This window comes from Garra rufa, chromosome 18 (genome assembly GCF_049309525.1).
Source record: "Garra rufa chromosome 18, GarRuf1.0, whole genome shotgun sequence".
Classification (NCBI taxonomy): Eukaryota; Metazoa; Chordata; class Actinopteri; order Cypriniformes; family Cyprinidae; genus Garra; species Garra rufa.
In genome coordinates this window covers 27389181-27415435 of record NC_133378.1, presented here as the reverse complement: position 1 = coordinate 27415435, position 26255 = coordinate 27389181, and the positions used below count along the sequence as shown (strand labels likewise).

The 26255-nt window shown below is 37.0% G+C and overlaps 3 protein-coding genes across 3 annotated transcripts; all 3 read right to left on the bottom strand.

Annotated features, from left to right (window-relative positions):
• Positions 1-5756: 5756 nt before the first annotated feature.
• sst6.1 (somatostatin family member 6.1) lies at positions 5757-6868 on the bottom strand. The gene is made up of 2 exons (XM_073823782.1): positions 6644-6868; positions 5757-6476 (listed from the first exon to the last, which is right to left on the bottom strand). Exons 1-2 carry the CDS (start codon positions 6743-6745, stop codon positions 6243-6245), a joined length of 336 nt encoding a protein of 111 aa, XP_073679883.1. The 5' UTR covers positions 6746-6868; the 3' UTR covers positions 5757-6242.
• A 3803-nt stretch (positions 6869-10671) lies between these two features.
• srm (spermidine synthase) lies at positions 10672-16081 on the bottom strand. Its single transcript, XM_073823519.1, has 8 exons — positions 15761-16081; positions 14248-14368; positions 14028-14120; positions 13289-13442; positions 13082-13165; positions 12842-12987; positions 11184-11306; positions 10672-11103 (listed from the first exon to the last, which is right to left on the bottom strand). Exons 1-8 carry the CDS (start codon positions 15889-15891, stop codon positions 11086-11088), a joined length of 870 nt encoding a protein of 289 aa, XP_073679620.1. The 5' UTR covers positions 15892-16081; the 3' UTR covers positions 10672-11085.
• A 3916-nt stretch (positions 16082-19997) lies between these two features.
• Positions 19998-26249, bottom strand: smc1a (structural maintenance of chromosomes 1A). Its single transcript, XM_073822842.1, has 10 exons — positions 26230-26249; positions 25974-26119; positions 24859-25012; positions 24678-24788; positions 24435-24591; positions 23804-23958; positions 23559-23710; positions 21359-21428; positions 21144-21254; positions 19998-20981 (listed from the first exon to the last, which is right to left on the bottom strand). The coding sequence occupies exons 2-10, from the start codon at positions 26102-26104 to the stop codon at positions 20901-20903; spliced, it is 1122 nt and encodes a 373-aa protein (XP_073678943.1). The 5' UTR covers positions 26105-26119; positions 26230-26249; the 3' UTR covers positions 19998-20900.
• Positions 26250-26255: the final 6 nt, after the last annotated feature.

Below are 26255 nucleotides of genomic sequence, written 5' to 3'. Positions count from 1 at the left end.
GACGCGGCGGTGTCCGCTATCTCTGTTCCTGACGCGGCAGTGTCCGCTATCTCCGTTCCTGACGCACAAGTGACCGATGTCTCTGTTCCTGACGCGGCATTGACCACTGTCTCCGTTCCTGACGCGGCGGCGACCGCCATCTCTGTTCCTGACGCGACAGTGACCGCTGTCTCTGTTCCCGAAGCGGCGGCGACCGCTATCTCTGTTCCTGATGCGGCATTGTACGCTATCTCTGTTCCTGACGCGGCGGCGAGGCCGGCTCGCGTTCCTCTGGCGGTGAGGCCAGTCTATGGGACTCCGCTGCACAGGCCTGGCCCGCCATCCCTCCCCCTGATTTGCCTTCCCCCGTTCCTCCTCCCTCCAGACTTTAGGAACGTCTGGGAGCCGTTCCGTAGGGAGGGGGTACTGTCATGATCGGGGCTGTGGGTCTTCCCTCAGCCTCCCGAGGGCGCTGTTCCTGCACTGCACTTCCTGATTGTATTCACCTGTCTTTGTCATTAGCACTGATCACCCACATCTGCTCACTATCTGGACTATAAGAACTCTCTCTTCTCACTCCTGCTTCATGTCTGCATTGTCTTTATGTTCTGTCGTGTCATCTCTGTGTTCTTGAAACTCTGGCTCTAGATCGTGTTCCTGTTCTGTTTATTTTGTGGTTTAGTTATTTCGTTTTGTGTCGTGTTGGCCATTTTGTTTGTTTTGTTTGTTTATTTATATTAAAAATCCTTCCCCTGCATTTGGACCCAGACCTCCTCCCTTATTCACGTGACACCAGAAAGCTAGTAAGGACATTGGTAAAATAGTCCATCAGTGGTTCAAAAGTAATTTTATGAAGCTATGAGAATACTTTGTGTGTGCAAAGAAAACAAAAATAGGGACTTTATTTAACAAATACTTCTCTTCTGTGTCAGTCGAGACGTGTTCACAAAGTACCACAATGCGTGTGATGCTGCGGAAGCAGGAGCCAGCGTTCTGAGGTAATGTGAAATGTGTAAGACTTTGAAAATATATTCTAAATTAAGTTCTTTGTCTTAAATTAAGAAAAAATACATACATTTTCTTATATCTATGCTTTAAAAATGAGTAAAAATGACAGACATAATTTAGACCGCTCATTAGAGTTTAATAAACTTCCCAAAAGGTATAGATATACTCTCTAAGAACAAGTCTTTATATCATGTGCAGTTTTTCTTCTCAGTTTATTTTTTAGATTAGATAGGTTTTAGATGTTTTATTGGAAAATAAGAATTCTGATTAAGAAAATTATTCTTGGCTATAAAACAGTCCAATTTCAATGTTTATGATCTGAACTAAATGACTTTGGTGATTTGGTGAGTTTATAAGGCTCTTATTAATAGAAAATAACACAATGTTGACCAAAAGCAATGTCTTGTTGTGACCTTGAGTTAACTTTTGGTTTTGTGCTTTCAAAAATAATAGACTTAAAGGAGAAGTTCACTTTTAGAATGAAAATGTCCTGATAATGTAATCACCCCATGTCATCCAATGTTCATGTCTTTCTTTTATCAGTCATGAAGAAATTAAGGTTTTTAAGGAAAACATTCCAGGATTTTTCTCTACGTGATTCCAACTAAGGAATAAGGGTCTTATCTAGTGAAACAATCTGTCATTTTCTTAAAAAACAAACAAACACACAATTTATATACTTTTTAACCACAAATGCACTCTGCGATGCGCATGCGTGTCTTCATGCATTGTGTAAGAACATTGCAAAAGTTTAGATCTTCTAAAAACCCATCATTAAAATCTAATTTTCTCCTTCAACTTCACATCGTTGTTTTACGGTGTTTTTTTTTTTTTTATAAAGGGTGTTTGACTTTCTTTGCACGCTCGCTTTGTAAACACTGGATAGGTACTTCCGCCTACGTTACATGTGCATGATTACATAACGCGTGAGGTCGAGCTAGTGCAAGATGAGTATTTGTGGTTACAAAGTATAGAAATTGTTATTTTTCTTAGAAAATGACCGAATGTTTCGCTAAGACCCTTATTCCTCAGCTGTAGTCCTTTGAAGCTGCATTGAAACTGCACTGAAATTCTGGACCTTTAACCCGTTGATCCCCAATGAAATCCACTATATGGAGAAAATCCCGGAATGTTTATCTTGAAAACCTTAATTTCTTTTCGACTGAAGGAAGAAAGACATCAACATCTTGGATGACATGGGGGGGGGGGGGGGTGTTGTCAGGAAATTTTTATTCTGAAAGTGAAATTCTCCTTTTATTAATTTAAAATAGGCCTATTGTTGTTGTTGAGTCAGTCCTTCCCTTTCTGCTTTTAATTCATTAATTGCAATTGTTTATTTTCATATTTACTAGAAATACTTGAGTCAGTTGTGCGTTTCCTAAAGATAAATGACACATTACATCTGAATTTCAAATTCACGTTCAGGTGGGAGCATGCCTTCAGATCAAAGGCAAAGCAATCAAAATGCTTTGCTTACCAGCAGCAGCAGCTTTGATGTCCCCTCACAATGCTCTCATTGTAGCTCAGGGGCACTTGTATAATGGACAGTTTTTCTTTCGCTTCCCACAAATTTTCATGCAAATAAAACGCATCCTAGAGTCATCTATTTGTGTCAGTCCATCCATCAACTGGCCAAAAAAAGACAGAAAGAACAAAAAGATGGATTATACTGTAATGGAATACGTGTCGCCAGTCGTTTGTAATCTTGTGGAATAACCAAAATCATATTGCATGATAACGGTAACAGTGAATTCCTGTTGTGTCTTCATTCCACTGATTAGGTGGTGCCGTGCCGTACTGGGGAAGACTAGCATGTTTATTGTTCCGTTACCTAATTAAATTTGGCCCCATCTGACTTTTCTAGCAAACTGAACAGATATATGAATGCCATGCCAGAGACTCAGTTTAATAAGATATCGCATTATCATACGCCACTGTTGAATAACATTAATGTTCTCGGTGTTATCCACAAGTGATTAAATTATTTTACTATATTTCTTTATCAAATCCAAACAACTGATGGCCTGTTAGAGTGCATAACAAATAATTATTCTTATTTATAGAGTACATATATTTTAAGTACTTCAATATAAAATGCGAAAACAATTTAATATTTACTTTATTAAATGTTAATACAGATGTAAAATATTAAATTGTTTTTACTGCATACACAGCGTAAAATATCAGGAGTACTCCTGATGTCTATTTAGAAACTATTAAAGGTGACATATCATGCAAATCAGGTCCCCAGTGCATATACCAGCCCAGAAAACACGAAAAAGGACAACCCAGTAAGCCTTTTTCTGCAAGCATGTGAAAGAACGAGCCACTCAGTTTTCGCTCTCCCTGTGATGTAGGCAGAGGATTTTATTATAATATTACTGCCCCTTAATCCGCACGTTTCCATCCACGTTTCCATGCCGCCATTTTCAAGTGTTTTGTCATTGGCTGAGGAGCACAGAACATTATTTCCCAGCCTCAGAGTAGACAAGAGTAGTGGATTTATTCATTTATTTACTGTATATTATGCTGCTGTCACACTGATCTAATATAAAAATGCAATTTCTTTCCCAGCTGTTTGCCTTCACTGACATAACCAACTGTTTTTGTAATTTGTGTGTTTTTAACATAAACCTGTGTGAATTTGACAGTTTAAGCGCAATAAGACATGAAACAGAACTTAATTTAGTACTCACATACTGTGTGACAGACGCTTTCTGTGTGCGTGCTTCGGATGTGTGTGCTCAGAAAACCCTATATCAGCTCGACAGACATGATAATCAAAACCAAACAGATGTTTTTTAGCAAAGTATCTGAGGTACGAGCTGTAATGGCACAGTCAGGGGAACAGCAGCTCATTTCCATTTAAAAAAGACATGCATGAAAATAGCACATTTCTGCATCCACTTAAAATGGGCATTTTCACAATTATATAATAAATTATCTGTGGGGTATTTTAAGCAGAAACTTTTTAGGGACACTTGAAGGTTCATAATAGGTCTCCTTTAAGTATCTGTCATCAGTATTCTGAGAAAAGAGCAGACAGATTGCAAAATTAAACATTGAAGATGCTGTTGGTATCATCTGGATTTGACCTTTGAACTCATTGAAGAATATTGAGGTCAGGGTGACCCCAGCACTACAGAATCAAATATCTACTGCAGACATCATTTTCTCTTTCAACTTAGAAAGTGATTTTTTCGGCTGGGTGTAGATCAGCTGGTAATGTGTCACACGCGCACACAGACATGAACAGGCATTTACACACACACACACACACACACACACACACACACACACACACACACACACACACACACACACACACACACACACACACACACACACACACACGTTGGGTTTACATGTTTTATGGGGACATTCCATAGGCGTAATGGTTTCCATACTGTACAAACCGTATTTTCTATGGCCCTACACCTACCCTACACCTAAACCTAGCCCTCACAGGAGATTGTGCACACTTTTACTTCATCAAAAAAACTCATTGTGCATGATTTATAAGCCTGTTTCCTCATGGGGACCTAAGAAATGTCCCCACAAGGTCAAAATCTACTGGTATTACTATCCTTGTGGGGACATTTGGTCCCCATAACGTGATGAATACCAGGTACACACACACATACAGTGATTACATGAACAAGTAAATTGCTTAGGTTGGCCTATGGTGACAAAAAGCAGATTTTGGCAGTTAACAAAGGTGGTCTATCTCCTTTACATATAGTCATTCACATTTTTAACTTTGAGGCTAAAGAGAGACATAGTTATAAACTGATCTAGCAATAAATTTACTCTACATTTTGACCTATTTCAATCTCACTGAGACTTTAAACTAAACACTGAGTGATATATATATATATATAGATAGATAGATAGATAGATAGATAGATAGATAGATAGATAGATAGATAGATAGATAGATAGATAGATAGATTTTTTTCGAAATTTGGATGTATACGTCATCTAAAACCTGAATAAATAAGCTCTCAATTGATGTATGGTTTGTAAGGATAGGACAATATTCGGCCGAGATATCACCCCTGAAAAGCTACTAAATATATTGTAGAAGCTTTAATTTTCTGTAAAGCTGCTTTGCAACGATTTGTATAATGAAAAGCGCTATACAAATAAACTTGAATTGAATACATGCTAATGATTTAAAGAACATAAAAATTACCCTTTTTTGTGGACATTTTAATTGAAAGGACAAAAGAGAAGTGATAGGAAACCAGGTACACATTTTCCTATTTTTACCGTTACGTCATGTATTCGCTGTTATATATATTTATTCATGATGCCAACTAGTTTCACATTCAACAGCAATGACGCACAGACGTGATTAACTACTTACGCAGACACGGTTTGCGTAACCATGTATGCCTACATTTGGAGAACAAATAATTAAACTAGACTGATGGCCTACTGCACGTGTTGCATCTGGATTTCTAACTCAATCTGACTTGTTTTTAAATGTTTTTAAAGCTAGTTTGTCTTTGGCAGCATTGATGGGACAAATACATGATGTACTTAAAGAACTGGAGTGTTCAAAATATGGTCTCAAAATGATTTTGCCTTCGATTTTTCCCTTCCCGTGTGCCGTACGGAAATAAAAATGTTATAAAGCCTTGGATTCACCAGGAAATAATAATTAGACAAGGGTTTAGTTTAGAATAATGACCTCAAGCACACCCTCTCATCAACTGCAATTACATATAATTCATTGACAAGGAAAATTACCACCACACAAACTGTCAATCAATTAATCTGGTGTATTAAGAGTCAAACAACCACATCTTGTGAAAATGCAATTCAGATGAGCTTGTAACAAACAGCCTTTACGTAATTTGTTCATTTGGGAAAATGTTTATATGTAGCACTATTACATCAACTGTAACGCATCTGGCTCTGTGATCAATTATATATTTATTCATCAGTTTAACAATGTTTGACCACAGGAAATGAGACATCTTTTATCAAAAAAGCAACTAGATGTAGATCTTAACCATGCTATTCTTTTTTTTTAATGCTGAAAAACAACAAAGGTCCATAAATAGCTTAATCAATAAATAAATAAATAAATAAATAAATATCATCAATGTCTTTAACAAACAGACTGTGTCAGAGTAAGTCCACAGAGACCTTTCTTCAGACACTGGAGATGGTATGTACAGCGGAAGTCTACACAGTTCATGTCAGGTATCAGGGAGGATCGCGCCATCGTTGCAGGACTGGCACCGTTAACACGATGTGAAGGTCTTCCAGAAGAAGTTTTTGCAGGGGGCTTTGCGGTCGCGCTGTGGCAGCTGTGATAACCGGTTGTAGACGGCCCGTTCTTCCAGACGGGACTCCAGGGGCTCCTCCACATCCAAGGGGACGGGCGCTATCTCCCCAGCCAGCACGCTGTTGTCTACTCCGTCCAACAGCCCAGAGATCAGCTTCAGGATCAGCTCCTTGCGCTCTTTGCTCAGCTCCTGGTGAGAAAGCAACTCGACTTGAATTAGAGTGCAAGATTTTAAAGGCTTCAACTATTCATAATAATCATAATACAGCTCTTTTGGACACTAAACATCAACATGTGTCTAAAATGCTTGGTAAATCCATAAAAGCTACAAGTGGAAGCACATTTAGAGCCACTCACCCTACTTTGTGTCGGGTTCCTCTCCTCCAGTGGAAGCACAGCTGCTGCTCTGACACTATACAGCACCAGCAAAAGAGACACTAGGCTGGACAAAAGCTGCATACTGACAAAACAGTTGAAGTTAAAGTGCGCAGAAAGGTCGGTCAGAGAAGCGAAGCAGGAACTTCGAAGTCCTTGTAGCTCCTGGTGCAGAGTGAAGCTGGAGAGATCTTGGTTTTTGAGCGCTTCAGGTGGCAGGGTCCTTATATACCTCTCGTTCCAGTCCCCTACTGACGCAGTGGTTGGAGGACGGAGGGGAGAGGGTGGGGGAGTGGGTGGCTTAGGAACTAACAAAGGCATTGAGTAGTTAACCCCCCAACAAACCAGACGTTGTGCCGGTGGGGAGGACTGCGCCACAACGCTCACGTCATAGCTCTAAAAATGGTCCTGATTTCAGTTAAAACGGATGCAAGGAAAAAAAACACCGATGATGACGGCGATACGATAACGTGAAAAGTTCTGTGGGCCGCTCATTGTTTATGCTAATTATGATTTACATTTCTGTAGAGAGTGAAATGACATGCAGAGAGCGAATCATGTTTTAGGAAGTACGGCGGTCAGACGTACGCTGTAATTACGCGGCGTTCTCACTCAGAGCTGCATTGTGATTTCAATACAAGGAAATCAAACTAACCCGTTTTGTTGTGTACAGTGGCAGTCTGCTCCCATTCCAACGTGTAATTGAGCACAACTCCTCCTCCTTCTCCTTCAGATTGCCATCGAACCGTCTGGCACCTGGAACAGCTGAGAAAACTGTCTTTAGGGAGAAAGAAGATGCTTTTGATCCGTGGTTGAAAAGAAGATGAATAACAAGAATTAAGTCTTTTATGGAAATGTAACTGCGGATTTTACCATGTAAGAATACCAAGTGAGACAAACATTAGCACAAAAAGCAAACGAGGTTGTGTAGTCATACAGTACTACAGCAGCAAATCTAATAGAAAAATTATTAAAGGATTAGTTCACCTGAAAATTTTGTTCAAACGCTCACCGTTGCTCCAGAAGGAACATGCATTAAGAGCCAGGGATGTAAACTTTTGAACAGAATGAAAATGTTTACATTTTTCTTATTTTGCCTAAATATCATATTTTTTATTTATTACTGCCCTTCAGAAGCTACAGAAGATACTTAAATGTTTCCCAGAAGACAAATAAGTTAAATTTACCATAATCTTCAAATTCAAAAACTTTTCACCCTCTGGCCCTTAATGCATTGTTCCCTTCTGAAGCATCATTGAGTGTTTAGGCCTTCTGTAATAGTTGCATATGAGTCCCTCAGTTGTCCTCAGTGTGAAAAACCATACAGTCATTGTTAAAAAGGGTTTAAATACACAAAAATGCTGAAAAACCAAAGAATTTGTGGGACATTTTGTGAGATTTTTCTGAAGAACGGCAGGCAGTTCAACTGTTCAGGAGAAACAAGGGACTTGTAACTATCACTAAAAAAACAGCTGTGGATCATTCAGGTAACAACACAGTATTGAGAATCAAGTGTATGTAAACTTTTAAACAGGGTATTTTTTTAATAAATTTAACTATTATTTTCTCTTGTGGGTGATGGGTGATACGTAAACATCTTTTGTGTGTAATATCTTCTTCAGTTCAGTACTAAATAAAAAAGTAACATGCATTTTGTATAATCCTTATTTAATTAGCATTTTGCAGATTCTGCAAGGTGTATGCAAACTTTTGACCTCAATTGAATATCCAAGTGAAATGCTTCTTGAACAAGACAAAAATGTAGCACGGGGCTTGATTTGTCCATCAGGAATTAGGTATTTTCATTTGCTAACTGCTGCAATCATAAGTGACTGGATTATTGTCCCGCCCTCTTGCCAGTGCATACGTCATCAAAGAATAGACAACATTGTGAGGGTAGTAGGGGATGTTATTGTTTTTGATTAACCACTACAAAGGCACATAAATAAAAAAATAAATGTTCATGGTGACTTTAATGTTTTACATACTCTACTGTACAGACAGCACTACACTCAAAGCGCTGTGCAGTTTGCATAATCAGTCTATATGTGTTTACACTGAGTGTTTAATTAAACCAGAATGAGAAATGGTAGCCTACCAGACCAGTTGGGCAGTCAAAATAAAACATGTCTTGGTCATGGGCTCCTGTCATGTTCTCATTCCGGTCAGCTTTTCTGGCACCCACACACCTCTTTGGATATGCATACACACACCCCGACTGAGTTCACGTGGCCAGGAGCCCTAATACCCGCGCTTTAGCGCATTTTTCACAGCAGACAGATACGGACAGACTTCAGGGCCCCGGGCTCTGTAGAGATTAACACAGCGTTGAGATGAGCTGCCCCCAGCCGAATCGTGATAAAGTGCGTTTGAAGAATTCATGCCAATTGACCAGTGCCAAACACATCTAACGTTCACTTCCCAACCAACCTCAAACATGTCTGCGTCAGAGTAAAATGCCAATCCACATCCTCCTGTTGTCTCAGCGGGAGTTTTGATGACTTCATATCAGGGTTACAATAGAGAGATTACTTTTAATGAAATAAACATTAACTGAAACACACACACACACACACACACACACACACACACACACACACACACACACACACATGTACATACATGCATCTAGTTGCAACACTGATCATTTTAATTTAGTTTAACTTGATAAAAATAAAATTCAATTAAAAAAACTAAAGTAGACATTAGATAAATCTGGCAGTCAATGGGACAACCACAAAACTCCTGGTTTTCATCCAAAATATCTTAAATTGTGAACTCTTGTGAACGCGCGTCGAAGAGAAGAAAATGTTGAGTAAAATTTCCTTTTTGTTTTCTTTGCGCACAAGGTATACTCGTAGCTTATTAACATTTTGGTTTGAAACACTGTCGTCTCATGGACTACGTTACCTTTCTGGGACTTGAATGTGTCAGTCCCGCTGTTCTCTACCAAAGCTTCGTATTTTATCAAAAGTTTCTTCATTTGTGTTCCGAAGATGAACGACATGAGGGTGAGTATTTTAATTTTTGGCAGGTGGAATATTTACCTGCAAAGTGACTCCTGATACTCTTCACAAACATACCCATGCATCACTGCAATCAAATAATGCTAGGATGTTTGTAGGCCGAATATAGCAACAATGGCGCCATCTAACGGATAGAAAGGCACTTTACCATCAAACGTTTGATTATACGTAACGTAGCCAAACGTGAATTGAATCGATGCTACTCTTAGAAAATTAGATTAGATAATTAGATAACTTTAGGAACTTTATAGAAAATTAATCAGTTGTGGTTACATCATTTTTATTTCAAAACAATTTATGAAATTCGCAAAATGAAATGTACATCACAAACATTAAATGGTAAAAGGACAGATCAACCCTCTTCCATACTGTTAAATTTGACAGAGTACAAAATTGCTTGTCCTATGCAACTATCCTTAAAAGTCCTTAAAAATCTTTAGCTATCCATCAAATGCACTGTTATTTTGTCGTATAGTTCCATAATTATATTCATTATTAAGACAGTGTCTCACTGTGTGAGACTTCCAGTATTTCTAATGTTAAAAGACACCTCAAAATCGTTCCATCACACATTGTTCATTGACCATAAGCATACGTTTGCAATACACTATAGCATATCACTCAAAAAGGCTTCATACCAAACACTATTTGCTCTACAAAAAAAATCACATCATGTAATTGTTCATGAGTCAGAGCACACAAGTCACCCACAGAGAGCCCATATGCCACCTTCACAGGTTAAGAGGGAAAACACAACCATTTATGTTAGATAATATTAACCAGAGAAAATAGACTACAAATTTGCTAGTTACAGTAAGCATCTTCTGTGGAGACTCTCAAGTAATCGTTTTAGAAATCATAACAATACTAAATAGACTTTCCTTACATTTGACAGTGATAAACTGCCCCATAAAGTGAAACCATAATACAGTATGTTAAGAAAATCTATAATTGTTACTGACCTCTTCAAAGTCTTCTAAAGAGTTTAGAGAGAAGATATGCAGTTTATTTAAAATACCTGCATGCTTATTTAATGAAGTAACACCAAAAAAGACAGTTGTAGTGGAAGGTTGCACCCTTTTCTCATACTCAACACAAGTAAGAGAAAGACTGTGGAATTTGTCACAGAACATGCATGATTGTCAGTTTGTACAGTTCAGAACGTTTGATGTAGTAGGTGGAAAAGTAAAAGGAAACAATAAGACAGAAGCACTGATGAAACTGGACAGACAAACGGAATTTCCCCACAGAAGGCATTTGCACTTGTCCATTAGCAGTCCGTTGACCAATCAAAAGCCGGAGAGGGATGCACTGAGGGAGCTACTGCAGTTGTGGGGAGGGTTTTGTTCTGCTTTCACAGAAGGCAGCGTGTTGACGAGATGGCACCCATGAAGCCATTTACGCTTCACTTAGTACCTGTGTAAACAGTGGGTCATTTCATTTTCCTTAAATTTTACTAGAGCACAATTAATCAAAAATAAAAGGCTGCGTCTTACCTTTCTGGCAAATTCTGGGAGGATGAATGCAGCACGGTGGATTTCAGGATTGTAATATTTGAGGTTCATGCTCTCGATCTCATCCCTTGGTAGTTCTCGTAATGGCTCACGGAAATTAGTTTTCTGCAATAAGCAAAAAAATTAATTTACTAATGATATTATTATTATTCTTATTTTATAAATACACTTTCATTCAAAAGTTTGGAACTGTTTTTTGTCTCTTATGGTCACCAAGGCTGCATTTATTTGATCAAAAATACAGTACACAGTGTAATATTGTGAAATATTATAACAATGTAAAGTAACTGTTTTATATTTCATATATTTTAAAATGTAATTTATTCCTATAATGCAAAGCTGAATTCTCAGCATCATTACTCCAGTCTTCAGTGTCACATGATTTTTCAGAAATCTTTCTAATATGCTGATTTGCTGCTAAAGAAACAATGTTGAAACCAATTGTTCTGCCTAATATTTCTACCAGGGTTCTTACACATTTTCATTTCCAAGCATTATTATTAGATTTATATTTGGTATATAAAAGTAGCATCTGTAAATATTTTAATTTTCTTTTAGTTTGAGTTTTTTTTTTTTTTTTCACTGATTTTCTCGCAACATACAAAGCACCTAAAATAAATAAATACTTTTACATGCTCTTAAGAAACTACATGTGCATGATCATTTTTTGCATGTTTACCCATTACAATTTCTAGTTTTATTTAACCTATTTTCTAAAATTCGGCTTTCATTAGGGCAGTATGCCATATTTCAAGGTCTTAGGCCTCTTTAACGCATAGTCTGTGGCGGCCAAGAAATCACACCACAAAATGGGTACAATAGGTAGATCAGTGTGCATTGTCCTATTTGCTAAGTTTAATGGTTTCTTGTGCACATATAAAAGTCTGTATATTTTTTACTTTTGCAAAGGTCTTGAGGCTATGTAATACGGTGCTAAGAATATAGTGAGAAGAAACCCAAAATGTTTATAACCTGCATTTTGCATAATGAAAAAGTGCACTTTGAATTCATTCAGTCATATTTGATAACTAAAACATCACTAAACAGCTGCAATTCTATTCTATTCGATTCTAAGGAAAAAGGTCAGAGTTTTTATTTAGCAATTCTGACTTTATTCTTTGAACTGACACTATTTCTGACTGAACTGAGTCATACAAACCGGCAATTACGTGTTGTAAAGTCAGAATTGTGCAATTCTGAGAAAGAATTGCGGACGTAAAGTCTGACTTATTTTCTCAGAATTGTGTGATACTGTATAAACTGTCAATTGCATGTTATAAAGTCAGAATTGCAAGATTCACAATTGCAAAATATAGGCCTGGTTTCATAAACAGAGCTTAGACTAAACCAGGATTAAGCCATAGCACAATTAGGACATTTAAGTAATTTTTATGAACATACTTAAAAAAACATTAATGGTGTGCATTACTGGTATCTTGAGACAAAACAAAGGCACAGATATATTTTCAGATCAGTCAGTGCAAGTTTCTTTCAGTTGAAACAGCTCAGACTTACATTTTAGTCTAGGATTGAATTGTGAAACCAGGGGATAAAGTTACAAAAAAAATATCAATAAAAAGGTATAGTGAAGTTATTCAAACAAAAGCAGCGTTATTAAATGCTAATAAGAAAAACCGTACCGGGTTTTTACTGCAAAGCATGAAGCCGATTTGTCCACTTGGATATGTTGGAATGGTGCAGTATGCATAGTCTACTACAGGAAAGAGGGTCTTACAGAAGGTCCGCATTTCCTTTATTAGCTCCAAATGCAACCACTGACACTCTCCTGTGAAATTGCAAGCAAAAATTACAAACTTGCCAAATGCATGTCAACAATATTCTGAATTTAGTTTTTTTTGTAGATTTGCAATGATATCAACCTTGACAACAGAGAATTCCTCCCTCACAAAGTGCCGTTTTCATGAGCTGATAGTACGACTCTTTAAACAAGCTTTCAGCCGGACCTGTGACAGGGTGAAATGAGATCAGCCTGAAATGAACACCATGTTTTGTCTGGCAGTCAATGGCAACATCATTATTTACCAATGCAAAGAAGAAACTTCATTGCCACACATTGGGCTGCATACCGACAGGGTCTGAGGAGTCTGTGATGATGACGTCAAAAGCATCCTGATTCTTTTTCATGAATTCAAAGCCGTCACCTACATGCAGAGTAAGTTTGGGGCTGAAGAAGCCTTTTGCCATTCCAGGGAGGTACTTCTTGGAGACATTTATTACATCCTGCGGAAAAATGTGATCCGTGAAATTAATAAGCATGTTTAAGCATGAAATAATTAATCATAACCTTAAGATATGCTGCTCAATTAATTTCCAGAGTGAGTTTCTGATACCTTCAGTGTGTCATACATGGAGATTAAATACAGCAAGATTAAACAGACTTGACAAAGAGGCAAATTTTTAAAAATATGTTAATATATACTGCAACATTTATTAATGTTTAGAAGTCTCATCATAGCTATGTTTATATGATTTAAAGAAACAGTAGAAACAGTAACATTTAATTATATTAAAAAAATTCAAATTCAATATAAATTAGACTTACATGTATTTTTTTCCTTTGATGACAATGCAACAGCCATTACTCTAGTTTTCAGTATCACATGATCTATCAGAAATCATTTTTAATATGCTGATTTGGTGCTCAAGAAACATTTCTTAATTTCTGTGGGATCCGTGACACCATTTTCAAATTTTTTGATGTCACTACTGTCATTTTTCAGCAGTTTAATGCATCCTCGTTGAATAAAATTCCCAACCAAAGTCTTTTGAATGCAGGCATACATTCAGGTTTAACTGGATACAAACCTCATCAATTTCACACTGAACAACAGACTCCACCAGCGGATGCTTGACAACCTCCCTCAGGACACCACCGTCTCCTCCACCAATGATGAGAACCTGATGAAAGGAATGGGGAAAAACATCTAAACCAAAGGAAAATGCGGTAACATGCAGAAACCAAACACTCAAAAGTTTCAGTTTTTCCAAATCATATTTATACAACACGCAAAATGTGACCACATACCTTCTTTGGGCAAGGGTGGCAGCAGAGAGGTAGATTGGCAATCATTTCTTGATAAGAAAATTCGTCTCGTTCTGTGCATTGGATGACTCCATCCAAAACCAGCACATTTCCATACGTTTTACTGCAAGAAGAGAAGCAACAATGATCATTTTTATACATTAAACAATGAAATGTACAACAAAAAGGGGGGAAAAAGCATAACAGATCTATTTAAAGTATCCTTAAAGGCATAGTTCACCCAAAAATGAAAATTACCCCATGATTTATTTACCCTCAAGCTATAGGTGTATATGACTTTCTTCTTTCAAGCTAATACAATCTGAGTTTGTTAAAAAAAAATTGTCCTGGCTCTTCCAAGCTTTATAATGTCAGTGAATGGGTGTTGAGATTTTGAAGTCCAATAAAGTGCAACCATCCATCATAAAAAGTATTCCAGTGAGGTTCGGTGAGAAGGCTTTGAGGATTTGTAAAGAAAAATGTAGGAGGATTTCGATATAAGCCAAGAGGAGAGTGGTTTTCCTTTGCTGCATTTAAAACTTGGTTCTCGTGAGACTAGCATGTTCTCATCGTAGCTTGTGGTTTATAAAGTTTTAGATATGGATATTATTCTTACACAAATGCATCGATTCACTTCAGAAGGCCTTTGTTAACCCCCGGAACCATGTGGAGTACTTTTTATGATGGATGGATGCACTTTATAAGACTTTAAAATCTCAAGACCTATTCACTGCCATTATAAAGCTTGGAAGAGTCAGGACAGTTTTTAATATAACTCCAATTGTATCTGTCTGAAAGAAGAAAGTCATATACACCTAGGATGGCTTGAGGGTGAGTAAATCATTAGATAATTTTCAATTGAGGGTGAACTATCCCTTTAAGGACGGCAACCAAGCATGTGTGATTTGAGAAGACAGCTGACAGCTCTGGACTCTCATCACATATCCTATTGGGCAACACCCTGTATGTGCAAATACTTCATTTCATTGATTTTCAGGGCAGAAGTAATAATAGCAACCTTAAATCTGCATTGCCAACCGTATGGATGACTCTAGTTACAAGCCAGTGAATAAATGTATAAGTGTTTAAATAGCAGATACAGACCATGGACACGCTGTCAAAATTAATGTTCTTTTCATTTTCTAATGTACCACACAAGTACGGGTCTAAATATTAGTGTTATCATTTATATTTTCTTTAATGTTTGACCTTTGTAATGAAACGTTTAACGTATAATACAGATTTAAAATAAAAACCAATGCGCTCCTATAGTTTTAACTCTCAATGCCACGCCAGACCTACAGCAGGCGATGCAGTTAGCAGGCTAGTAGCAGCCACCCACATAGCAAGACATCCATAAGCCAACGTGCTTGCTGAGTGGACAGCTCCGAGAAAAGTGAGAAAAATCACAGCACTATCTCCACCAGCTATGACCGATAGCTTCACTTACGCGCTGCCGGTAAACACTGCAAGTTAGCGAGCATGCTAATTTAAGCCACTTTGCACCAGGACTCACCTTTTAAAAACCATTACATCCTGGAACTTGGATTTTTTATGATACAACACTTCCTCCACTTGAAGACTCATCGCTTGACCAGGCCATAACGTGCACGTTTCGGTGAACCACCCGTCTTTAATGTTGTCCATTGCCAGGGGATTTAAATGTAAGCGGCGGTGGGATGTAGTAGTCTGATCAAACCAGTCCACTGCAAGGAGTTACTGGAGATCTTGAGCGCCGACTGACACGTTGGGCGTTCTCTGCACCGCAACCGAACCCAAGAAATAACATGCGACCAATGGGTGCTGGCTGACGTCATAAACTAGAGCGAGGACGGGGGTTGTCTGTGCAAGCAAGGTTGGTTTTGTGCCGGTGAGGATGAGCCCACGTGAAAATAGAGGTCTAATGTTAGCTTTATGGGTGTGTGAGTGGGTAAGAATGTCTGGTGTGTTCTGGTTTGTTTATATGGGCCATTCTACAGAATTGGTGCAAACTGCTGTCATACAACAAAAAAAAAAGTTGTTTACTAAGATCCTTTTATTATTTATTGAAACCCACAATAATATTTAAAATATTAGTACGCTTAATTATATATAAATTATCATTTAGTGGGTACTTCCAATTAGGAGGCGGCTGTCCCGAACCCTAACCACTAAATTTCAACTTATGAAAATGATATTGAAATCATTTTTGCCTTTTATTGCATTGTTGTTTAAAAAAATTACTTTTTGAATTTTTTATTTTCTTTGTAAACTGTGAAACTTTTGCTGCGTTCCAGGCAGGTTTTTGAGCCTGTAAATCACGACTTCAAACCACGACTCAAGACTTTGTAGCGTTCCAGGCAAGTCACGTCAAACTGCCTGAGCGCAATTATTATTATATTATTAATTTGATTGCAACGTTATATTATCCTAAAATCTATTTTCCCCCGTGTACCACTTGCATAAACACCGCATCCGTAGGGGCTGCCATTGTTGTTTCGCGGGCTATGTGACGGCTAGAAGGGATACGTCTACGACCGGAAACTAACAATGAAATAAATTTTTCTACCTATTAGATTGTGTTTTTTTAACGTCTACACCTACCCCAACCCTAAACTTAGCCCTTACTATAATAAAAAAAAAAAACAGTATTATTGTTGTACAGTGTGATAAAAATAATGTTAGATTGATGTGCGCATGCCCAGTAGCGAATCATGTATCCCTTCTAGTCTTTACCCTATGTGACATCAGAGCTCGGAACTGGGAGTACATCGATCTAATACGAGTTCAGGGGTGGGAAGTCACGGGTTTGACTGCCGTTCCAGTGCACTTTCATGGGAAGAAGGTTGGAAAAACACGGTAGCGGGTTGCCTGGAACACGGCATTAATGTACCGCATTTTTCGGTAACTACCGTAACAGTGTATGTTTTCGTCCATTGGCTGAGACTGATTTTAACTACACTCCTACGTTGATAATTAGAAAATATTTATGTGTTACTCTCTATCATAGCTACATGGTGAGTAGATAGACCCCATCATTTTGAGGTAAAAGTGTTCAAAAGCATGAAAAATCTGTGTGCAACTTTGAAGAATGTCACCGAACACCATTTTTCTAGAATTAAACACATTTTTTTGGAAGTTATTCCATAACATTTCATTTTTTATGAGTTCAACTGTTCAGAACTATGTTAGCTAACCATGTGCTGATTAGCATCTTTGGGCTAGCTTCAAAAGTATCTAAAATGGTCACTACCGGAACGGTCATGACCGAAAAATTTTGTTAAGTTTAGTTAATGACATCCTTGTTTTTTTCGGGTGTTTTTTCCTAAAATTGTCACTACCAAAACAGTCACAACTGAAACATTTGGTGGTATCGGTAGTGACATCTTTCTTTTTTGGGGTGTTATCTAGGGTGACCAGACGTCCCGAAAAATTCGGGACAGTCCCGAAATCTAAGCTGCTGTCCCGAATCCCGAATCCCGCTCTAATTGTCCCGAAAATTATGCTGAAGCAATATCTTAAATATAGTTATTGTCTGATAAAACATAAAAACTGTCCGTGGAGCGAGGTTGAGTCATCCGCCGGCTGCACATTGGCTGCAGCATCTTGTTTTTTGTTTTTTTTAGATATACCCAGAGCCATAGAGAAAGAGAGCTACGACACGCTCTGATCTCGCCGCCGCGCGGTCACGTGGTTCGTGGAGCGCCCAATAGTTCCAAACAACTCCGCGCTCCAATGTGTTTGAATAGGTGTGTTCGAGCTCATGCTGCGCTGCGCAGACCGATCGGCGAGATTAGCCGAAAGCAGTCGGGGAGGAGCTGAAAACGGAGCCGTCAAGTCGGACAAATTGGGGATCTCGTTGCTCTCTCAAACATGGCAGATCACGTGGCGTTTGCCTACTTTATTGCAGATTAACTGGAAGCTATAGAAATACCTTTTTTTGTTGGAAGAAATGCAGCACATGCAAGTAAAGCAGCAACTACAGATTTCAGCATCAATCATTGTTGACCACATTAGATTAAATGTCTGTGACATTTTAGTTATTCCATAAAAAATATTACTTAAATATGCAGCTGAAAACTATAAGTGGTCTGTATGAAAAAAGTACAATAATAAACTTATGCACAAATCCAGTATAAAGAATTTAAGGGAAAAAATGTACTGCAGTCAAAAGATCGTAAACTATTTACGAAATGGCATGCAAATTGATTTGTTATGCATGAAACACGCGTGATTATCGTCATGTGGTGAATGTGGCCAATCATGAGAAGCTGTGACGTCATCACAGCCTGGCGCAGTCCCTTCTGAAATGTTGCGCTGGCTGAGCAAGCCGGCTGTTCTCGGAACGCTCTCGCGTTACTTTGATGCCGCACGTGAACGTCACGTGGCGTCGGCGCCGGTTCAAGTCGGACAAAATTTCTAACCGGCATGCACTACTTCAAGTCAGCCGCCGATCGGTCTGCGCAGCGCCGCATGAAGTCGAACGCACCTAATGGGTTTATGTAGGATAGACAGCAGTTTTACTATATTTGCATCAATTTCGAGTAATTATTAACACATAATGTGCATTGATTGTGTATTGATAACTTCTCTGAATACGCTTTACAATCGCATTTTATTCTGGGCAGTGATAAAGAGACATAATTAATATGTTCTCATACTTTTTGGCAGTCAAATGTGACCAAACACGTAACTTTTATTCAATTCAATTAAATAATTGTAATATATAGTTAAGTTCTATTTAGTTAATATTTGAGGAGGCTTTTTTTGTACTAAATAATATGTGCAATAATGATCCTGACCATTTAAAAGATAACATTTTCTAATATAGTATTTATATTACAGTTAGTTTGATATTTAAGGTAAAATACATTTGAATGTGTATTTGGACATGATCAAACACTCTCTTTTTTATATGTTTTGATTTAACGATTTAATGTTAGATAAGAAAAAAGTAATATATTCGTGTTATTTTATGATATTCAAATATACAACATAACTGAATATTATAAAAGGCAAGCAAAAATGGCATTTGACAATAGAAAAGAGGAAAATAGTGTTTAAAAAACACAAGGCAACGAATTGCATTCAGCATACATTTTTTTTAAATCGTATTTCTTGAATGCAGTCTTTACTGAAAGTCATTCAATCTCCCACAGTGAGAGAAAGATTGCAGAAAGACTAAAAACGTAAAAATATGACAATTAGTATCTCGCTATTATGGTGTTTCTCACGTTATCTAACTGCATTTACAGTATAACTGTTTATTTTTTAACGATAAACATTAAGATGTTGCTAGCAGCAAATTACACTGTACCAACACCGCGACAGTACAGACCAACAAGTTGGTCTCGTCCTTCTTTAAGAAGGCACCGTGTTCAAAATAATACTTCTGTAGCCTACGTATTAGGCTATATCAATTTATATGCATATGTACTTGTTAATAAAAATATGATTGCTTCATTAACTTCAGATTGAAGTATAAAAATAGCCTAACGCAACTTAAATAACGTTAGGCTACTTATATTAATAAAAACATGATTGGTTCAGACACTTTCGTTTGAAATTCATTATCTTTATTATTCATTACCCCCCCCCCCCCCCCCCCCCGTCCCGAATTTCAACCAATCTCATCTGGTCACCCTAGTGTTATCCCATAAAATTGTCACTACTGTAACAGCCACGACTGAAACATTTGGTGAAGTTTTAGTACTGACATCCTTTTTTTGGGGTGTTATCCCATTAAATTGTCACAACCGAAACATTTGGTTGAAATGTTTTCTTATTTATTTTTTTGTTCCATGTAACATTTAGAATGACAGTTATGGCACTTTCCATAAATAGGGTACAAAACAGATCCTGAAACTGTTAAAAGTAGAAACTATTTTACTTTTATTTTTCAGCAAATGTTTTTTGCACATAATAGAAAAAATAATGTTATGGTAAATCATAATTTTGACATTTAAAAAAAATCAACATTATGAGATTAAATGTCAACATTATGACATTAAAAATGTTTTTGATTTTACAAAGTGCATTTTGTGGAGAAAACATGGTTCTATGTTTGGAAAATGTTGATCATCAACCTTAGAAAACCAAACTAAGCTTAATTTCGAGATGCCTTATTTTTTTATACTTTATGGGGAGTGCAATTTTTGAGAATTATTGGGAAAGAATCATGGAAATTTTGCTTCTCACCTTGCACAAATGTCATAAAACACCGAAGTATACCATATTTGTGGAAACTGCCTTTAGCACATGACACAAGCTCTTATTTTTAACTTGAATACAGTTTACATAACATATTTTCCCATGAAGACAGAAAATGAAAACAGTTAATACTGGTTATTCCATGTTGTACTGAATGAACGAATCATCCACAAGGCACACTTCACAATAGCAGCTAAAATATTCACTGTTGATACAGTGAAAACAAAACATTGACTGTAGACTGAACATGAAAAGCTGTCAGTAATATTCACAGAACACAGAATATTAACACTTACACAATCATGCATACTATTTATAATACAATACAGCAGACATATTAGCAACATTATGAATTCAAATAACAAAATCTATAACCTATGTAAACATCAACGATTATAATCATGTTTTTAAAAGATGCTACTGATCATTCTTTCAGCTGTCTACCAATTAATTCAGATGAACAGGACCTAATCATTAGGATTGGGATTGGCATCGGGATACTGGGAAAGATCAAAGGTCAGCACCTTACTGATGACACAATCTCCTTGCTGTAAAATGAAAAATACAAAAAAAAAGAAAAGAAAATTCAAAACAGTTTAGTTATTCAAGTTGCCATCTCTAAAGCACAGTGTACAATAACGATATAATGATAGTTTGGGATGGAAACTACTTTTGTTAAGATTTATACAACCCATTGCCGAAAGACAAACCTCAGGGTAAACTCCTATGAGGGAGTCAGCTTTTGTGTAGAACTCCTCTTTCAGAGAGATAACAATTGCCTGGAAATTCTGGACTGACTGGTCTTTTATGTAGTTGGCCACCTGCAAAGTAAAAGTTAAATACATATTTCATATCAATGCCATTTAGTTCAGTTGTAAGCACATTTGCATTTAAAAGAGGCCTTCTCACAAACAGACACACATACCTTGCCTATGTTGGTGTTATCCAAAGCAGCATCAATTTCATCCAGGACAAAGAAAGGTGCAGGCTTGTAGCTATAAGAATACAATTTTTGAGATTTTTTATTTAGAGGGCAAAACATACAATTTTAAAGGATTAGTTCACTTCCAGAACAAAAATGTACAGATAATTTACTCAACCTCTTGTCATCCAAGATGTTCATGTCTTTCTTTCTTCAGTCGTAAAGAAATTGTGTTTTTTTTTAGGATTTTTGAAAATATGGTGGACTTCCAAAAGTTTGAACTTTCATAATGCAGTTTATAGAGTTGGGGTTCTTGGACTCGAGTCCGGTGTCAAGTACAATTTTTAGCACACTCTGATGCATTTTTACTCGGACTTGACTCGGGAATTACTGAAAGCTCTTCTCAGTCAGCGTGTGAATGCTGAATTAAGTTCTCTTTTGCATGTTATTGCTACACACTTACACGAAAAGTAATTTCAAAATGCACCGTCTTGAAGAGTATTCATGTAAATGCAGTCGGTTTTGTCTTGAGTGAATTGGAACAGTTGAGAGAAATACAGATGTGTCAAAATATATGATCTGTGCGTCCAGTCTTAAAGTGACAGACTGTTTATTTTCCTTCAGTAAGCTTGAGAATGATAATTTACTTACTTGGGTGTGCATTATTTTCTAATAATTCAATGGCCCATTGTCAATAGACCAATTTGGAGTTGACATTACAGTTACGTCACTTGCAGCTGCGCACACATTGTGGTGGCAGAAAAATACAATTTAATCTCACAATTCTGAATTGTTTTATATGTCGTTTATGTTATATTTCGGACTTTGTAACTCAATTTTACTCAACAATAGTTGAGTTATTTGTCAATTTTGAGGGAAGTGTGGGATATAAACTCATGATTTTGAGCTAAGGGGAAAGGGGAGAATGTCTTTTCTTATCAGAATTGTGAGATATAATTTCGGAATTGAGAAAATAAAGTCCAAATTTTTAAATATAAACTCAACTTTACCTTTTTCATTCTTTTATTCAATGGCTTCATAGACTGCTACTTGAAAACTGTCATTACCCCTTACAGCCTCATTTTCATCCAAGAAAAAAAAAATGTAAAATGCCATCTAACCTGTCTAAGGTCTAACTATTCATCACATAAAACCCAAAACACACACAGCCACAATCAAGAGATAAAAGGTGGATTTTCTGCTCCTCAGTTCTCATTCACTAAGCTTCCTACCCACCCTATTGAATATATACGTTTACTATATAACAACAAATAAAGTCAAGTCCTGTCCTATAATTTTCACATTCTAAAAGCTGTTTCACTCTGAAATATGTCACAATACATAAATCAAGTCAGCCATAACTTCTGTTACATGACTTAAAGTTTGCTGAGCAGGACACTAATTATGAGATGGTGTGAAATCAAAAATCAAAATGGCAATACGCAATAGAGGTTTGCTTTTGTTACATTCAAATTGTCATTGCCTTATTCTAGTTGTAAAGGTTAAAACAAGGTTAAGATAATGACAAACAGTAGTGTTTGGTTGGACTAAGACTCAACTCGGACTCGACCCATTTGGACTCGGACTTGAGTCCGACTCGCCCCATTTTGGACTCGCCTCGGAATTGATTGGTTAAAGACTCAGACGCGACTTAGGTGGACTCAAACTCAACACTAGCAGTTTAAATGCAGCTTCAAAGGGCTCTAAACCAAGCGTTTACAAAGTAACCATGCAAAGATCAACACTCTTTACAAAAAAAGGTAAAACAGCGATGTAGAACGATCTTGGAGTTGAGATGGGAGTTTCTCAAAATACCCTAACTGTCTTGAACCAGAGAGCACAGAGTACGCATGCACATCACAGACAAGCTTTTGTGGTTAAAAAGTGTAAAAAAAAATTCATTTATGTAAGAAAATGACCGATCGTTTCGCTAGATAAGACCCTTATTCCTCAGATGGGATCGTTTAGAGCCCTTTGAGGCTGCATTTAAACTGCATTTTGAAAGTTCAAACTCATGGGCACCATTGAAGACCACTATATAAAGAAAAATCCTGAAAAGTTTTCCTCAAAAAACTATTTCTTTACAACTGAAGAAAAAAAGACATGAACATCTTGAATGATAAGGGGGTTTGTAAATCATCTGTACATTTTTGTTCTGAAAATGAACTAATCCTTTAAGATTTTTTGCAAATCTTTGTTGCACCTGTGAATGGCAAAAAGGAGAGCTAAAGCTGCCACAGTTTTCTCTCCTCCAGACAGGTTGTCCATTGGCCTGAATCTCTTTCCTGGAGCCACACAGTTGTAGTTGATTCCATCTAGGTATGGTTCTTCGGGGTTCTCTGGCCCCAAAAATGCCTGAAAGGATATAAAAATCCTTAAAAGTTCTACTTGTGTTATCAACCTTAAAAAAGAGCGAGTGAGATCAGATTTCAGTGTGTTTTAATTAACCTGTGCACTGCTGTTACGTGACAGTGCTTTGTAGATCTCATCAATGTTGGTGGCGACAGACTCAAAACAAGCGTTGAAGCGGTCAAACCGCTCTTTCTTGATCTGCTCAAATGCCTGTTTGGCTTTCTTTGCTCTTTTCCGAGCAGCTTCAAACTCTGTAAGGCACATCAATATATGTCTTTGTTAGCAGAAACATGTCAGCTGAACTTTATGGATACATAAGAAAAAGGTAGATATTGTAGCTATTGGTTATTTAGGCCAGTGGTTCTCAAGCTAAGGAGCCTCAGCATACTTCCAAGTGGGCTGCATGTTTTTATTTGATTACTACATGATTTTAAAATGATTTTAAATAAGAAATATAGAAAGAAAGAATGTAAACTGACATATTTCTTATTTGCTCCCTGTCTAGACTCTGTCGTTCCTCCCCCTCACCAACAGAGGGCTCCCACACCTGATTATTGACTACAATATAAACTTTTTGCATGCTTATTGATTGTAATTTTTAGTTTTATAAAACCTATTTCCTTTGTGCATCACTATGAATGAATGACTCAATGTGTCCCCCAGACATTGTTCTGAAGGTCACAGGTAGACTACTCAGGTCAAGATTAGCCTGAACTTTTGGGCTCACCATCACTGGTCTCCTGGAACTTGTCTCTAACACTCTCGAGTTTCTCCATGGCCTTCATGTTGGGTGCGCTGATTCTCTGCAGGATGCTCTGCTGCTCGTTCAGTCTCTGCTGTAGGGTGTTCATCTCTCCCTTGATCTCATCTTCTGACAGAGCATCCTAAAGAAAGATTTGATATAACTTTTGATTAGTCCAGGTTGCTTGTTAAGCAACAAATTCATAATATTTCATCAACATTACATTACCTTGAGGTCCTCATTCAAGTTGCTGTAGTCAATCTCGATGAGGGCCTCTTTGGCATGTACAGAACTTGATGCCTTCGGGCTGCTGATCGAATCCTCAACTTGTGAACTTCCCTATGTAGACAGATCAATGTGTCTGAGTATGTAGGAATGTGTTCAGAAAAGTGGATGTGTTTGTCTGTACCTCTCCCTGGCTGATGTCATCCATTGTCCCTGATTTGAGGGGCAGTTTGATGTCCTGCATCTTGCAGGCTTGCAATAAGTTGTGTCTGTCACTGCGTTTCTGTTCCAGCTTGGTTTCAATGGCAGTTACTTCCTTCTGCAGCTGGGTCAGCTCTCTAATATTACATACATATAATAATTATTTTTATAAATTGCACATATTTTACGTGTGTTTTTTTTAAAAGAAGCTTCTTATACTCATCAAGGCATTTGTTTGATCAACAATCCAGAAAAAATAACAGTTTCATTACAATATAAAATAACAGTTTTCTATGTGAATATATATTAAAATGTAATTTATTCCTTCAATGGAAAGCTGCATTGTCAGCTTTCTAATATGCTGATTTATTGTCAATGTTGAAAACAGTTGTGCTGCTTAAAATTTTGTTGAAACCTCAGGATTCTTTATTAAATAAAAAGTTAAAAAAGAAATACCATTTAAAAGTTTATGGTCAGTAAATTTTTATTTATTCTTTTTTTTTTTAATTAATACTTTTTTCAGCAAGGATGTGTTAAATTGATAAAAAGTGATAGTAAAGACTTATATTGTTAGAAAAGATTTCCATTTTGAATAAATGCTGTTCTGTTTAACAGTTTATTCAAAGAATCCCCAAAAAAGAATCACTTGTTCCAAAAAGTATAAAGCAGCACAACTGTTTCCAACAGTGTTAATAAAAGTAATAAATCAACATATTCGACTGATTTCTGAAGGATCATGTGACAATAAAGACTGAAGCAATGGCTGATGAAAATTTAGCTTTGCATCACAGTAATAAATTATATTTTAAAATATATTAAAATAGAAAACCATTATTTTAAACGGTAATATTATTTTACAACATTATTTTGTTCAAAGTAAATGCAGCCTTGATGAGCATAAGAGAATTTTTGAAAACACATTGAAAATCTTACTGATGCCAAACTTTTTTATTTTAATGTATTAATAATAATAACAAAGATAATATTTTATATTTAATAATAAAACTAATAATTACTAATTCAATCATTTAATTTATATCCAACATTGGATTTAAAAACATCTAAAGAATTGAGAGAATTAAATATTAACATTCTCACTTGTTGGCAGATCCTAGTTTCTTGCGGATCTCCTCCATCTCTTTGTTCTTGTCGTTGACCTCTCCCTTCTTAGTGAGATGCTGGTTCTTCAGGTCCTGTAGCTGTGCCATTGTCTCATCAATGATCTTCATGTGTCTGTGTTCCTCCTGAGATGGTGAGGAAACAACATGAGCTAGAGTTTAGTTTTTTCATACTAAAAGATTCCACTGATGCTTTGCTTGTCAAGCCTTTTTACTCCTCCTCTATTTTCTGTCACCTTTTTAAGTCTTTCAATCTCATTCT